Source organism: Heliangelus exortis, chromosome 7 (assembly GCF_036169615.1).
Source record: "Heliangelus exortis chromosome 7, bHelExo1.hap1, whole genome shotgun sequence".
Taxonomy (NCBI): domain Eukaryota; kingdom Metazoa; phylum Chordata; class Aves; order Apodiformes; family Trochilidae; genus Heliangelus; species Heliangelus exortis.
Window position 1 is genome coordinate 2,654,793 of NC_092428.1, and position 17,107 is coordinate 2,671,899.

General features: G+C 48.0%; 2 protein-coding genes across 2 annotated transcripts in view; one reads left to right on the plus strand and one right to left on the minus strand.

Annotated features, from left to right (window-relative positions):
• LRMDA (leucine rich melanocyte differentiation associated) overlaps positions 1-17,107 on the plus strand; it is a 597,778-nt gene that overhangs the window by 1,015 nt on the left and 579,656 nt on the right. The window lies entirely within an intron of this gene.
• Positions 11,853-16,206, minus strand: ZNF503 (zinc finger protein 503). The gene is made up of 2 exons (XM_071748261.1): positions 15,336-16,206; positions 11,853-14,185 (listed from the first exon to the last, which is right to left on the minus strand). Exons 1-2 carry the CDS (start codon positions 15,783-15,785, stop codon positions 12,665-12,667), a joined length of 1,971 nt encoding a protein of 656 aa, XP_071604362.1. The 5' UTR covers positions 15,786-16,206; the 3' UTR covers positions 11,853-12,664.

The window sequence follows — 17,107 nt, forward strand, 5'->3', positions numbered from 1 at the left end:
TACAGTGCGCTTTAAAAGTAAACAAACATGAAAATAAACAAACAAAAGTATCTTCTAATCCAAACTTAGTTTATTCATGGCCAGCTCAAGTTCTGTTGGTTTTGTGCCAAATTCTTTTTTAAATGGTCCTTTTTTCTTTCCCTCTCAGCCTTTTAACACAGTTCGTCAGCAATCCTATCCTCTCTTAGCTTTTGTTAGAGTAGACTAAACAAATCAAGCTTGTTTTAATCTCATTTCATAAAGCAGGCTTTCCATTGCTTTGATCTTCCTAGTAGTCCTTCTCCTCTACTTGCTCCAGTTCCAGTTAATCTCTGTAAAGCAGGTGACTAGGTTGTGTGCAGTATTTCAGGTAAGCTCTTCCAAGTGCTTTACACAATACACCTTTCCTTGTCTCTGTTGGAAGCTGCACCAGCTGCCTTACCCTGGTGATCCATAGTCATTCTATTTTAGCAGAGCTTTCTTATAAAAGTTGCAAAATTACACCAGTTGTGTCTTTTTAGTCCACGGTGCTAGGATCTGGGTTTTTATAAATCAGAGAAAATTTTTTAGTGGTGTGATACACTTGAAATACCAGACTTCTAAATGTTTTCTGAAATTCCTTTCTGTGCCTTGTTACTTTCAACTTGTCATTGTAACATTGTGGCTATTACTGGAATAAAAATATAAACGTATCAATCTGGGACAGCATATTTCCCATCCTGAAGCAGTCTTTATTAATTTTGTGTGGAGTTGGTTTTGGTTAAGTTTGGCAGGAAGTCCCTGCTACTGTTGTGGTCTCACATTCTAGAGTTCTGAGTTGGAGAGGAGATTAACCAGACTCCTAGAGTTCAGAGCTGTACCAGACTTCATTTTTGTCTCTACCTCACTTGATTTTCATTTTCTAGCATCATTCCTACTAGCGATGTCCCTTTCTCCCTATGCTTAGTACTACCAGTAGTTAATACAATGTATCAATTTGAGGTTGGGAACATCCCTGCATTTTCCTTAATCTCCACCACATTCCTTTTTGTTTTATTTATGCAACTGAAAAAAACCCAGACTTTAATCTATTTTGATATCCTTCACAAAGCTTAGCACAGCTCCTCTTTTAGCAGTTCTTACGCTTCTAAGAGAAAGATTGATTAGCAAACAAAAAGAGCTTTTTTCCCCCATGTTACTTTTGTTTCTTTTCTCGCATGTAACACATTCATTGAGGCTACAGTGCATCCAGTAAGGCCTGAAGTACCTTCTTCTGGATTTCTTTTTACCTATTTGGAATCTAGGTTCTTGACCATATTAACATTCTTGATGTGAAGTATTTGTAAGATTTGTGCAGGGAGCAAATCTATTAGCAACTCAGTCCAGCTGACAAGACTACACCAGCATTTGCCTTTCTGACACTGAACTCTTTAGAAGCCTTCATTGGTTCTCCTGTTTAACTTAAATCAGTTTTGTCTGACTTGATGTGGAGCTGATTTCTAGAACTACTTTATTTCCATTATTCTTGTTACTTACTGTTAATAAAATATAAAGCATCTTATCTCCTCTTCTGGTTCTGGTGAGGATTTGATTGAAGTGTGTCGTACCTCACATCCAAAACCAACTGGATGCTACTGCTACAGGTAATACTTGTAGTCCATTCTGTCACCAGTTTTGTGGTTAGAAACAAATGCTCTCACTCCAGGAAAAAATTATCTACGTCACAGTGCACACAAAGGACCCTGACTTAGGGAATGCCAGCATCTAAGATATTATTTACCATGCTTTCCCATCCTGTAGTGAACCGTGCTAATAGTTATCAGCTAGGCTGATTTGTTTTGTAAAAGACCTGAGCACCTGTAGTTGAGTGCCTCTGAAAATCAATTTCTTAGCCTATAAAATGGATTAGTCTGCAGCCCATCTTTAACTTGCTTTTGAGTATGTGTGCATATGCAGCCCACTGTTGGCTGGGCTGTGCCCCCCACTCTGCATCTGGCCAGCAGCAGATATGAGTAGGCTACAGCTGCTTGCTGGGGTATTTAACTCAAGGTGTAAAGGTCTGGGATTTAGCCCTGGAGGTCCCAGGTAATGAGCAAGAGGATGATTACTGCACTTCCAGAATTGTATGTGCATTCCTAAGGACAGCTTGTGATGGGGATGTGGGGAGCATAGTTGCCTTTTATCTGTTCTAAAGCTCACAGCACGTTTTTTCCAGAATTCAACTATTACAAAATACATCAAAAGACACTTCACAGAAGTATGCCTGCCCTTGTTTTAATGTCTGCAACACAAAGACTGGAATAATGTTGCACAAAAGAGTTTAGCATTTAATAGGTGATGAAATAATATGGTTATGCAATAATTGTTTTCAAGATGGAGACACAAAACTGACTACCTCGTTCTGCTAGTATTCAAGTTAGTGTGTGAACCACTCTGTGTACCTATGTATGCAAAAACTGAGCTAGATAACTGAGCAATGAACAAATTTTTGCATTTGCTTCATCCAAGGTGAATAGCTGTCAGAGCAAATGTCAATATTTTCAGAGGTCCTCTGCATAGGAAAGGTGTTTTATATGTAGAACCTTTCATTTAAACCATTTTTTTAGTTGCTATAAGAATTATTATTCTGTTTGCTGAGGAAAAGAACTGGACAAGTGTTTTCTGTACCAATAATATATAAGAGGTAAAAAACATTTTGCCCATCACTGAAGTAGAGTAATTTCTTGAGTAAAACATGAGATGACTGAGTAGACAGATGTGCTGACTAACCCCCCTGTGCCCTTACTGCTTTGTGAGGCACCAGCTCAGAGCTGATGATCTGTGATTCAGTGTCCAAAACCTTCTGTGTCCTGTTTTGCATAACACCTAAAAGTACACATTTGGTGCTTTTTAGTGATTTACTACTGATCCACCTCGTGTGTTTTCTTCAGATTCTGTCATCTGAACCTACTCACAGAAAACCAAAATTCTGTAGTTTCCTCCAAGGTATACTAAAGCCCCTTCCCAAATGGTCATGAATTGTACAAAACTGTGTGGTGCTTATTTAGTTCTTATCTATATGGAATTAGAATAGTATAGAAATAGCATTTGTAAAGTTTTAGGGCTTTGTTTTTGTTTTGGCCCAGGAGGGATCCAGCCTTCCTTAGGATCTCTAGAAAACTGCTGATTTCAGGCTGACTAGAATTTCACACTAGACTGTAGTTTTTAGGGGGCATGTAAGTTTAGTAGCTTAAAAGTATAAATTAACACAATCCCGTTAACCAGCACACACAGTTACCTATGTGGAACATGATGTTTGTACAAGTTCAAGTGTTTTAGTTAGAGTAGGGTTTTTTCCTTACAGATTTAGCTGTTTTTCATGCCTGTGACCTGGCATATACACAGCTATGATGATTCACAAGTGCCTTCCCTAGTAGGTACTTGTATCATCTATTAGTAGTGGTAAACTTTCCCAGTGTTTTTCTGTAGTTTGATAGTATCTAAGGAAACTGCACCATTCTCAGTCACTTGAGGAATGGATATGTTAAAATAGTATTAAAAAGTGTTGACTGTCCAGGAGGAGGTGAGACCTGCTGTAACACTTCTTTAACTTCCTTAACTCCAGAACAAGATTGTGATTGAATTCCTCAGCACCAGGTTTTGTAGATACATCAACAACCATTTGTTTCTCAACCAAATGATACAGTTAAACTAGCAGAATTAGTTGCTCCATCTGGTCTAAATTCCTTTCACAATCTTTTTATAAACCTATTGATGTATGTAGGGTATCTGCTTTTGATCAAGCATAACATTTTACCCTAAGTCTGTAAAGTCAGTCTGAAGACCATAATTATAAAAGTGATTAGCTCTCTTCATAAAATCTGTTTGACACATCTAGTGGAATGTATTTAGCAGCTGATCCTTTGGAAAAAAAAAAAAAAAACTCCTTTCTACTTATCTGTTTTATCTGGAACGCATTCTCTGGGCCTGCTGGTGCAATATAGAGTTAAGGAAATAGTGATCTTGTGAAGGGAGAGGAATTGGAGGGGTGGGAGGTGTAGGGCAAAAAAAAATCTTGCGAATGTTCTCAGATTTATGAGTTTAAGTATTTAATAATGGAAACTGGCTATACAGCTGTTGTTCTCTTTTTTTTTTAAAGTTGACAAAATGAATTTAAGCTCATTGTAAAAGTACATGTAGGGACAGGTTTTGGCTGGCTGTGTTTTGGTCTCCATCAGTGAGTGTCTGTGGCAGCCTCACCTATAGGCAGGGGGAGCAGCAGCCAGGCTGTATGTGTGTGTGTGTGTGTGTGTGTGTGTGTGTGTGTGTGTGTGTGTGTGTGTGTGTGTGTGTGTGTGTGTGTGGTTTGAGGGAATGGTCACCAGTGGCTCCATATAGGGTAGGACAAAGTAAGAAGAATACAGACCAAAGACCAGAAATGGGCTTACTTGCAGAGCCAGGAACTATGCTACAAGAATTAGGTTTTATTTGTTTTAATAATCAATGCATGCAGCGGGAAGTTCTTCCTTTTTATGAAGGCAAACCTTGCTGTCATCTAAAACACTGTGGTGGTTCCTGCTTTCTTTTTTAAATACTGGCTTGAAGGTCTCTTTTCAGCCAGCTGTTTATCTAATCAACTTAGTGGCTACAGATCTGTAGCTTTTCCTACTTTATATGAATAAGTTCATCTCTAACTATCAACTAAGAAAGGGGATGTCCAAAGTATTACTTTTTTTTTTGTCTAGAATGTTTTAAAGCTTTTTTTTTGTTTGTTTTCTTTGTTTTTTTTTTTCTTTGTTGGGGTGGGGGGTGAGGAGAGGGAAGATGATGATAAAATCTGAGCACTAACTGAGAGACCTGAGCTGCAGGCTTTGGCAGTAGCCTTGTTCCTGCCTTCTCTCTCACTCTGGCCTGGTGCACTTTTATGCAAAGTGAATGCCTTCCAAGGAGGGGGTGGGCTTTGTTGTTGTTATTATTACTATTGATTTTCTTGTATTTTAATAGCTCAGTGATTAGGGACCCTAAGAAGTGAGAGTTGTAGGTGTGAAACCTTTTGGGTCTGGGAGCACTATATTGCAGTTGTAGCTGTTCTTGTGATGGCTGCAAGGGTGTTACAAGCCAGGGTGGGTGGTTTCCCTTGCACGGAACGGGTGTCCTCACACCTAGGCTTGGCTGTCCCAGTCCCAGCTGAACCCAGCCCTCTGAAGCCATGGTGCTGGCCTTTCCCAAACAGGGTGCTTTGCCCCGAAATAACTGAGTGGCTGAAAACGGGGGCCGGTCCCAGTGAGCCCTACCCTGTCCCCGGGCTGCCCCCCCGCCCCGCAGTGGGGACAGGCGGGCAGGGCGCTGCTCTCGGGCTTTCTTCCCCTCTCCTTGCTCTCCGCCTCTCAGCATAAATAATGACGGCATCACTAGCAGCTGATGCGTTTACCTTCGCAAAACGTCCTAGTGGGGTAGCAGTGGATGTGAGACGGCTGGGCAGGCAGGATAGGCTACAAACGCTGCATCTGTCATACGAAAAATAGGTTTATGATTAGCGGCGTGCTGCCGTGTCGTACCTTAAATAATCCGTTCCGCACGTCTTGTGCGAGCTACAGAGAAAGAAACTGGAAATTAGCCGATGTTTAGTGAGAAACCATAAATCAGTTTAAGGCTGGTAGGGTCCAGTTGCCTGAAGGCGAATGAAGAAAAAGGCAGAAGGGTTTGGGGAACCTGGAGCCCGTGTAGTCGCTTCTAAGTTCCATTAAATTTTCTCACTCTACATCGCAAATGCTTTCCTAAAAATAACCGCTGTCCGTCCAGTAACGTGAATGACTTGCGAAGTGTTGCTCAGTGTGTTTGATCTCGGTCGCCGGGTTGCATTTCACGCCTTCCCCGGTTTTAAAAACAATGGGGAAATGTGGTTGGTTGGATTTAGACTAATTTTTCACCAGCGATAAAGGGGCTGTTTTCTGTATCAGCGTACATTAGAAGCTTGTAACTCGCAGTTCACGTTTGCCACCAAGATCACAGCAGGGGAAAAAAACAGACCAGGGTCTGCAGTAGCTTCCCCTTCATGGGTTTCATATGTAGACGGGAAAAAAAACAAATCTTTTTTTGAAGAAAACTTGCTTGAGTTTAATATACAGTGACTTCAGAAAGTGACATAAAAATCAATTAATGTTGCAAAAGCATTGGCCAAAAAAGAAAGCGGCGAAAGGGTTTATGGAAATATAATGGATTTACAAGCATTTATCCTGCGACTTGATAAACAGCAGTGGGAAGCCGAGATGGTGAAAATAATTAGTCCCGCAGCCTCAGTGAATATGGACAATTTATTGTTACAATTTTATCCTTTCAGTGGTTATTCAAATTTCTTTTTGCGATCTGAAGCACAGGAGGATTAATCTAAAGTTTGGTCTCTGCTTCCTCGGGGCTGGCTTTCTTCTTCTGACATTTTCTCTCTTTGCAAAGCGTGATCTGTCATTTGTCAGGGCTTCTCCACTCAGAGAAGCTCATTCTTAGCTTTTCTGCATGTGTTTTAAGGGTTATTTTCCTTGGCCTTAGTAAAAACTTGTACCCAGCGGGGGTAGAATCAGGTGTTCTCCTCCCAGCGAGCCAGGGTTTTGCTCCGTTTTGATTTTCAGACGCGTTTTCACGGAAACTTTGGCAGGAGGCTGCGGGAGCTTGCCCTGGCTCTTGAGCAACGCCAGCACCGAAAACTTCTCTGCTTGCTCTCAGAAGTTTGTAGCCCTGTTATTACAGTAGAGACGAGACATCTAACATGGAGCAAAGATTACAATTTCCAGAAGTCAGAATTTATTACAGTTAAACTGCGATAAGATCCCATCTGTTATGAACACATGTAGCACCAATTGTTTTTCATACAACTGCAATTTATTTACCCTTCAGAGTGAATGAGATTACAAGCTTGATTAAAAAAAAAAAAACAACAACAAAACAAAAAAACAAAAATACACACAAAAAAATCATCACCACAGCACCACCAGCATTTTTTTTGTTGTTGTTGTTGATCTGGTTTGTTTTGGTTTGTTTTTAGTCCGGCCTATCTGCCTAGCTCCATTTCCCCTGCAATAAATGGAGATCAGAGATTCCCTCTGCCCCCCCAACAAGTGATGTTGATCGGGGGCAGGCCAGGGGGCCCAGCCCCAACCCGGCCCCTCCGCGGAGCGCGGCCGCTCCCGCCGCAGCGGCGCCTGGCCCGGCGCTGCCCTGCGCCTCCCCCGGGCGGGCCGAGGGGATGAAGGGGAGGGGGGGGAGGATAGCGTCAGCGCCGCCTGGTGGGCCGGATCCCGAACAGACCCTTGGCAGGGCCGCAGAGACAAAGGGGCGAAGGCTCCGCTTCCCTTCTGGGCAGCTCAGCATCAATTCCCCCCCTTGTGTGTCCGCGTCAAATGTGCCTGCGCTTCGGGAGAGTAGTAACGTGTGTTAGGGACTGGGACGCTCAACCTGACACGCGGGAGGGAGTGGGGGAAGGTATTTTTTGTGCTTGTTGTGTTTGTTGGTTTGGTTTGTTTGTTTTTTTTCATTGGTCGTAGTAGTTAAGCAGCGAGGAATGTGCCGTCTCGCTCCCTTTTTACCCCGTCCCACAGAAGTGGTTTGGATCAAGGAGCGCTCTCTTCACAAAATGGAGCAGGAAAGGTGAACAAGTTTAAAAAAAAAAAAAAAAAAAAAAAATTAAAATCCCACGCGTTCTCATCATCATAGCCCCAGAACAGTAATCTAATTTTGCTTTCCTTCAAACTGTTTCAAGGCATATATGTGTGTGTGTATATATATGTGTATATATATCCTCCAGGTTTCAGTGGGCGTCTTTCTGCTGCTCTGTTATCATTATTTCTTGCCTTGATGTGACGTTGAAGACAGATGACAGCATTGTCAGGTTGTCTTTAATTCATTTGAAGATTTAAGTATATATATACACACACACATACGACTCTTCTTACCATTTTCAAAGCCTGAACGGATTTACTTTTTTTTTTCACATAGGGGACGGGGTGGCTGGGAGGGATGGGGTGGAGCGGTTGATGAATTTCAGACATGAAGAGAGAACAAAGTCTGTGCATCGCTGTGCGCGCACACACACGCACCAAACAAGCGGCCGGAGGTGGGGTTTTTGCAGCAGCAGCACCTGGTTGTTCTTGATGGAGAAATACCCAGCATTAGGACAGCCTTTTCGCATTTATGCACAAGCTCAAATGTATAATCTACTCAAATTTCAGCCTCGTCTCTGCTGCCAAGGCATTCCACCTCCAAAGAGGTGACGAGCGTAAGGACTCAGGGTCCGTCTTTTTTCTTTTGACACCTTTATGCTTCATCGCAACAACATTAAAAAAAAAAAAAAAAAAAAAGCAATCTGTCCCGAATTTCCTAGGACTGATCTGAGAGAGATATTTAGCAAGGATTAGACACTCCTAACAGAACTGATCTCTTGCCTGCCGCAGGTCTGTTTGTGAAGCAGTGCAGGCTGCGCTCTGCAGTGCAGAGAGAATCGTGGAGGTCTCCTCTTGAGGTTAGAAATGTCCAAAATTATACCCAAAAATTGAACGGAAAGGAGACTTGATGCTGGGAACTCCAGCGATTTTCCAACTCTAGATTTGATCCTTAAAAAAAAAAAAAAATTAAAAAAAATAAAAAGCGGCCCACAAAAACAAATAAACAACAAACAAAACACCACACACAAAAGAAGCCCCACAAACAAACACACACACAAAAAGAAAAACATAAACGGCGCTGTCCTGAAAGCCTGTAGTGAGAGCCAGCAGTCTTCAAGCAAGGCATTTCTCCCCGTCGTTTTTAAATATGAAAGAATGACGTTTGATGGATGTTTTTACAGAATAGGAACGCGCATTTACTTCTGTTTCAAGGAGCTTGGGTCTTTCAGGACTCCACTTGCCTTGGTGATTTCGCTTGTAAGGCGTGGGCAGCTGATGCCAAACCTGAGGCAGCCGCAGCCACAGCCACCGCAGTGCCCTACATCGCTGGCTGCCTTGAGGGGAGCTTCAAAGGTGATAATGATGGGCAGCGGGTCACTTTCCAGTTTTAGAAAATGGGGCCTCTTATCTCTGAGGAAAATCTCCCCCTCATAAAGGCATCCCTGTATTTTAGCTCTAGCACACGTTTTGCACTCAAAATCGGGCAAAGCGAACGTATATGCGTGTGTTTTGCGTGGGCTTGTACGCCTAAGCCAAAGCACATATGCCCATATACGCCCAGATATATTACAGAAACTCCTTCGCTGTCTGTGGAGTCTGGTGTTTTATTGTTTCATAAAACGGGCTTAATTACATTTCCCTATAGATAAGATAAACAGAACCCTTCTTTTCTAAGCGTTGCTTATCAGAAGTATTTTGTCGAAGTGGCATCCAGAGTGAGCCTTTGAGAAGGGATGAAAATGCATTAAATTTTTTTTTCTCTTCAGTTGCACTTAGCATCTGACAGGAGTTGATTTAAATATTACATGAGTTTATCTTTAATGTTCAAAAAAGATTTGTGAGAAAGCCGAAACTGTTTAATTTAAAGTAATGTATGCCTGACTCTGGTCAGATTGATCAGAGTTTCGGGTTTTGATGGGTTTTGCCCTTCTGTTGCTTGTCCTCTCGAGCTGGTTTTTCACTGTGAAATTATTTTAGTTCGGTGGCATGGACCAGCGGCTGCTGTCAACTCCACAACCCATCCAGTTAGTAAGAACGAAGAGAGGGAAATAACAAATGCAGTCCTTTTCCCTAAAAACATTAATGTCCATAAGTCAATCTCGGTTAGAGGGGGGGGGGGGGGGGGGGAGAAAAAAAGCAAATTTTCTAGATTAATATAAAAATCCTAGGTGACACTTGCCAGGTCAAATACTTTACAAGCCTGGGAGAGAGACCTCCTTACCACCACTCTACATATAAATTAAGCTTTTTTAAATTTTTCATTAATCTCGGGAGCAGTGTCTGAGCAAAACAGTAATAATAACCTGAAGTGTTCATTTCCTCGCATCACAAATCTCCAGGTGTATAACTTTTCAGAACTCAAGTCCACAAAGCTGCAGTTAGGGCTCCAGGGCACAGCTATCCCTCTCTTTTTAAAAATGAAAAAAAACAAACCAGACCCTGCCACACCTGACTACCGGTGCCTTTCAGCTAGCGAGGTCCGAGCTGCAGCTACTAGAAATCTGGAATAATATAAAATACGTGAACAGAAGAGGAGCGTATGTGGTGGTGTTGGTGGTTTGTTGTATTTTTAATCTCGGCAAATCTGTAATAGCGGCTTGCATGCCCAGATGGAGCCTGAAATATATATTTTTTTCCTTAGATTAGGGGTGGTTAAAATAGTGGGGCGGGGAGGGCAGGCTGGCCAGGCTGCAGGAGCGGGCGGGGGGCGAGCTTGTTCTGCCTTTCTCGGACTCGCTGGATGAATGAATCTTCCACCATCATTACCCCCCACCCGCAAAGCCGTTCTTTCGATCACTTGCCGTGTTTGTATCCGCTTCCTACTTTATTATTCAAGTTTTACTTGGTGCAGTTAACACTTCTGCCCTCCCCTCCCGTTCTCCAACTCATCAGTTTCTAACGAAAGCTGATTTTCCGTTCCCTGTAGCAGAGATACGCGATGGTCCCTTTCCCATCTAAGGGGAACAAAATACATTCGGTAAAAGCACAAAGCATTTCCCGCGCCGCTTTCGGATCATCCGTCCCAAAAGAGCCGCAGCGAGGCCCAGAACCCGCCGATCCCAGCCTCCCCGTCTCCATCCCGGGCCCGGCCCGGCCTCGGCAGCGCCGGATGCCGGGACGGCCGGGCGAGCGCCGGGAGCTTCATTAGCTCGCTGTTTTTCTCTCCTTTACACATTAACGCTAACTTCCACTAATTATCTGGAGCAAACGTATTAGACTAATTAGCATCTGGCACCACGGGAAACTTTGAACAGTAATTATATTGTGGGGGATACAGAAGGAGCTGGGAGGGGGAAACAACCCAGTGATTTGTCAAGCTCAGTCGCCGCTTGCAACTTTTCCCCCTTGCCTGCTCGTCGCGCTGCGGCCGGGGCCAGGGCAGCCCGCAGCGGGGGGACAGGGACTGTGCGGGGGGCTGCAGGTTCCCCGCGAACCCCTGGCAGACCTCAGGAGCAAAGCCCCTGGCTGGCATCGCCTTTGCGGGCTCGGGCTATCGCTTTTGCGTCTTATCTGGGCGGCAACGGTTCGTTCGGCAGTTCGGGTACCTGGTTCGGCTTTCCCGGCGCAGCCCCCGCTCCTACCTGTGTGCAGGACGACGAGATGGAGCCGGGCGGTGGCCCTGGGCGCTGGGGAGCCCGGGCTGGGCAGGCAGAGACACGGAGCAGGCAGGCGCAAGCCCCTCTCGGCATCACGTCGAGTTTGGCACCGCGATTCAGTGAAAAGCAAACTCGGACCCAAAAATTGATGAATTTTTTTTTTTTTCCCTTCATTTTTAAAAGAAAATTCTCACAGCAGTCCGGTATTATTTTTTTTTTTTTTTTAACGTGATGATGGTTTGTGCTGCGGTATGAGCTGAAGAAAGAAATTGAGAATAAGTGGATGAGATCAAAGAGCTCTTCCCTAACTGCTTCTGAACTTCTGTTTTAGAAAAAAAGAGACGAATAGTTATGCATTACACTGAAACAAAAAAAGAGCTTTCAGATCATCTTTGTATTCTTTTACAAATAAGTCCTACCTTCCCCTTTTCTTTCTAAAGAAAGAACAAAGTTTACAATTGAAACTCAGTTTAAAAAAACAGGGGTTTGTATTAAAAATGTCTTTTTTTAAAAAGAGGTAATCTTCCTTAGGAAACTGAAAAAAGACTAACTGATTCTCAGTTTTCCTATTTCATGCCTATAAATTCTAGTGAGAGGAAAAAAAAATACTCCTGATTTTTTTTTTTTTTTTTTTTTTGAGAGCCCTGGGGTACAATAAAAAAACTTGTGTTTTCTTTTTTTTATTTTTAATTAAAATTGAATAAACGCTTAAGGAGAAATTAGCAGTTGCCTCCATTCAAGACCTACTCGGGTTTTATAACAGAATCAAAGTGTATTAAAAAAAAAAGTAAAACCTTTTAATACATCAAATATACGGAATTTTAATCTTTAAAGCGATACATTGTCTATTTTAGTACATGACGTAAACCTTAACCCTTTTTACAGGGTGGACTTAAAAATTAAAAATAGTTAAGTGTTCCTTTTAAAGAACAAAATAAGGCAAATGAGGTTTTTGGAATAGAATTGTTTTTGTTTTTCTTCCAGAATACATACAAAAAAATACCAATTCTCTTTCAAGGGTATACACCTTAAAAATAATTGCAATTTGAAATTATAACTGACAAATTGCGAGTTGTTTTTTTTTTTTTAGTAACAAACATGCATGTAAATTTTTTTGTTTCAATGAGACATTAAATAAGAACGTACAATACAATCATAGCAATTTTAAAGTAACATTAAAGAGAAGACCTCTATCTTTTTATTTATATTCTACAATGGGTGTCCACTTTTACCTATTGAGCTCAGTTAAGTAATGCACTTTATGATTCGTTGTCCCGCTTGAAGCTAACATAAATAAATACAGTGCTCATGGATCCAGTCCTCAAATGAACACTATTTTGTAAAAAGTCAGCTTTTTTTTTTTTTTTTTTTTTTTTTTCTTTCCAACTTTTTATAAAGTTTCGCAGGGCTTCCCTTCCCCTCACCGCTAGAACTCGGTGTTGTGTGTCAAAGCCCCCCCTCCCCCGCCGCCTGTGCTCACTGGTACCCCAGGGCTGAAGCTGTGGTGAGTCTCTGCCCGTAGAGTGCGTAAGGGGAGTAGTAGGGTCCGGTGGCAGCGGGCACGGGCACGGGGGCCCCGGGGGTGGGCAGGGGGCTCTTGGAGTAAGGGTGGTAGCGGCTGCCGAGTCCCAGCGCATGGTGCGGGCTGCGCAGGGCCAGCGTGCCCGGGCTGCCCGGGGCGCCCGTCGTGGGGATGTGCATGTGGCACGCCATGGCCGCGGCCGCCGCGCTGGCCAGCGAGGAGGAGCTGGGGTAGCTGGAGAGGAGTTTATCGGTGCCCGGGAAGGCAGTATGGGTCCGCAAGTGGCTAAGCAGCTCCTCCGAGGTGGCGAAGCGCTTGTCGCAGGGTCCGTTGGCCGACACCCAGTTGCAGATGTGCGGCTGGGGGTCGTTGGGGAGCATGAAGCCGTAAGGGTACAAAGGGTGGCCGGCCAGCGAGGGCGGCGTGGCGCCGGTCAGCGAGGAGTGGACGCTGTGCAAAGGGTGGGTGGGGTAGACGAGGGGGTATCCGGACTTGAGGGCCTGGTCGTGGGCGCAGGAGGCGCCGGCGGCGCCGGCCAGGTGGCTGGCGCAGTGGTAGCTCAGGCAGTACGGGTCTCGGCACAGGCTCGCCGTCATCACCGACGGCGGCGAGGCGCCCGCCAGCGGGCTCGACCCCGCCGGTTTGCTGCAGCCCAGGCTGCTGGCGGCGGCCAGCTGGGCTCCCACCAGGCTGGAGGATTTGGTGGGGTCCAGCGCCACTCCGTGCGGCAGGAACTGGGGCGGGTAGCCGGCGTAGGCTCCAGCCAGCGTCCCCGGGTAGCTCATGCCCGCCGGGGGCAGGGGGAAGACGGTCTGGCCCGGCTTGTAAGGGGAGACGGGGGCCACCAGGCCGGAGCCCAGGACTGAGGTGGAGGAGGTGGCGGTGGTACTGCTGCAGGAGGAGGCGGAGTCCGAGGCGATGGGCTTGGAGCCCGGCGTGCTCTCCTGGTGCTGGTTGACCTCCACGTTAATCCCGGCACAGCTCACGCTAATCCGGCTGTGGCTGATGCTGGTGGTGCCCGGGCCTCCCTCCGAGCCGGAGCTGCCGCTCTTGCCGCAGCCCTCCGAGTCCTTCTTGTCCTCCCCGCCTTTGCCCTCGGCCGGCAGCAGCCCCGGCGAGCAGGCGGAGGCGCTGGAGTTGGGGCTGCCTGTCCTTGGGGTGAACGGCTGGCAGGTGGCGCTCGGCACCCGGAATCCCGACTTCTCCCCGGCCGCGACCCCCGCGGCGGGGGCGCCCGCGCAGCCCGTCGCCCCCGGCTCCTTCTTCTCGGCGCCTGGCTTGGAGTAGGGCTTGAAGCTCGACTTGTCCTCCACGCCGATGTCGCTGAGCTTCAAAGGGCCCGACTTGGAGTCCTTGTCGCCTCCGGAGCCATTGGAGGTGACCGAAGAGAGTTTGGAGGAAGGGGATGGGTCCGGCTTCCCTATCTGCGAGCAAGTTTGTGCCAAAAGGGCCAGGGGGCTCTTCTTCGCGTCCAGCTGAGGAAATCAGAAGAACACACAAAGACAAGAGTTTTAATCGGGGTCTAAAACCCCCCTCCGGGGCATACACTTAGGACACTTGCCCCGTACGTTTTTTTGCAGAGAGCAGCCTGGCAGCAAGGAAGAATTTTGTGTGCATTTATCACCCTGACAGCCTCCTCCCTGCATGCACCATTTTCCACAAAGCCTTTAAGAAGGGCTGGGGCTTTTCGTACCGCTGCGAGCCCCAACCCTGCCACTCTTCAGCGCCCGCAGCTTTCCCGGCCGCGGCCCGGGCAGCGCCGAGCTCGGCGGCGCCTCGGCGTTTGCTTCCGGCCCTGCAGGCGCACGAACCCGCCCGTGAAGTATAGCGACTGCAGTAGCAGCAGCAGCATTTCTGCGCCCTGACTGCTGCCACTATTTATAAACAGAGCCCGACTTCGCCGGCGAGCCGGGCTCCGGGGGGGAAAGGGGTGTCCTCGCTCCGCAGAGACCATAATGAAATCATTCATTCCCACGGACACACCCTTCCCACCACCCCGCTCCCTTTCGAGTTTCGGTCCCACAAACAGAGAGCCAGGCAGAGCGGGACCGACAAGCTCGACAGAGGAGAAAAGGGACGAACAGGGCCGCCAAAGCGCAAACGCGTGCCGGTACTTGAAAGGGAACGATCGGGGAGCAGAAATAGTTACCCTGCCGCACCCACGCGTGTCCCTCTCCGCTCGTACCCTCCCCCCCCGTATCGTGTCTGTTCGCCCCCCCTTCCTCGCCCCCAAATGATCCCCGCAAAAGCAAGGTTGTTTGGCACTCGCTTAGTTGCGTGGCCGGATCGTGACCCCAGACTGGGTCGTTTGCTTCCACACTCAAAAGAAAAAAAAAAAAAAGGCTAAAAGAGCAAAAATTAAAAGTTAATTTACATAGGAATTAGAAAGTAGCCCGGTAATAGGGAGAGGAAAAAAAAAGAAAAAAAAAAAAAGAAAAAATTCAGGAGCGGTTCCTTGCGCTAACTCTAGATCAAAAGCAGCCCGTTTCCTGGAGCAAACGCGTTTCCAAGCGCAGGAAAGAAAGTGCCGAGGGAGAGGCTGGCGGAGCCGCCATGCCCAGCCAGCGCCCGGGCAGGGAGGGAAGCAAGAGCCGGGGGTGGGGGTACCGGCTCCCGGGTCCTTACCTCGATGGGGCTGACTGGCGTGGAAGGTAAAGGCTGCAGATATTCAGGGTGTAAAATGTGTCCAGTCCGCGCCGTAAGCATTTTCAAGACTTTGATGGGAAGGCGATTGGCTTGGCGTAGCGGGTCCGAGGGGGGGACGGTGTGGAAGCAGGGCTTGGCTCCGAGACTGCTGCTGCTGCTGCTGCTGCCGCCGTTATTCCCAGCGTGCCCGTTCGGCCCGGCGAGGTCGGCGACGCTGCGGCTGCGGCGGGGGCTGCCTCCGGGCTCGCTGAGGCTGCTGCTGCGCTTACTACTTCTTATAGCAGAAAGCGAGGGCGATGTGATCATGACCCAAAACCTCGCATGGAAAACTGGGGCAAGTGGCACCGCTCGCACTCGGAAACGCTCGCTCGCTTTCTGCGGGCGAGGAGGGAAAAAAGCCACACGCCCCCCGAGCAGGAAAACAAACATAAAATGTCCCGTGGCTCTCTCTGGCGGGGAGGGCGTGGGTGGGGAGGGGGGAGGGAAAGGGGGGAGCCGGCCGGAGAGAAAGAGGAAAAAAAAAAAAAAAAAAAAAAGCCGAGTAATCCTTGGGCTGTGCTGGGGGCGGGGGTGGGGGCTGCGAGTGTGAGCCGCTGTCCCCCTCGGCCGCTCTCGGCTCCCCCGGTGCGGCGCGGAGCGGAGCGCTCGCCTCCGCCGCTCAGCTGTGATGCGAGCCGCTGCCCATCCAGCCCGGGATCTGGCAAAGAAACTCACTTCAAAAGCAGCTGAATTAGTCTGAGATTAAAGCCTTTGCCGCCTTCCAATCAAATGGGACCCCGAGGTGATTGGAGGGTCAAGGGGATGTGACGTTCCCTTTTCTGGGGCTTTTTTTCTCTGTTTTTAATGGTCTCTCGCTCTTTTTTTTTTTTTTTTTTTTACCCTTCCCTTTCTCGTCCGCCTTCCCTCTCTCCTCCCCTCCTTCCTTGTTTTCGCTCCTAGGACGGGGCTGGGCGTTAATTCTCTGTTTCACATCACGCGCTGACAACGTTTTTTCTTCCTCTGCAGCCGCCGCCGATACCCCGGCAGCACCGGGGGGGGGAAATGGGGGGTGGTGGAGGCTGCTGTGCTCGGGGCTTCGGGGTGCCGTCCCTGGCGGGGGGGAGGATTGGGGGTGCTCGGGTAGCCGCGGGGCCCTCCCTTTCCCCTTCCCCAAGCGCGGCCTCACCGCACAGCACACCGCCCCGAGCACAGCCTGCCGCTCCCCGCACGGCGCCTACAACCTCAGCCCGCGTCCCCCACTCCCCCTTTTCCCCAGAGCAAGCCGCCGGGGTGTGTGTGTGTGTGTATGTGGGGGGGTTAACAGCTCCGTGGCCGTCGCCGCGTCCCCTTTCCAGGCCCCGAAGAAGGACGCGGGGCGTTGTTGCTTTTTTCCCGCCCCTCCCGCTTCACAACGCGGGGGTAGGCTGGGACGAGAACCTGCAGAGCGCCGGCCTGCACGTCGCCGCCCGCGGCGGGAGGGAGCGGGGCGCTGCGGCGCGGCTTGCGGCGGCGCGGGGAGCGCGGAGGGATTGGGGGAGCCGGTCGGGATTGGGGGGAGGCCGGTCGGGATCGGGGGGAGGTCGGTCGGGATTGGGGGGAGGCCAAGTCGTCACACGCGGGGCTGTCACGCACCGCCCGCCGCTGCCTTTCGGGTCTCTCCGCCCCGCCGTCAATTGTCAGTGCTCCCCAACCGCAATCAATCAGTTATTTGTCAGCCCCTGTCAATCCGCCCTTGATTTATGTCAGCTTTTGTTGCTGATTACAAGCCTGGT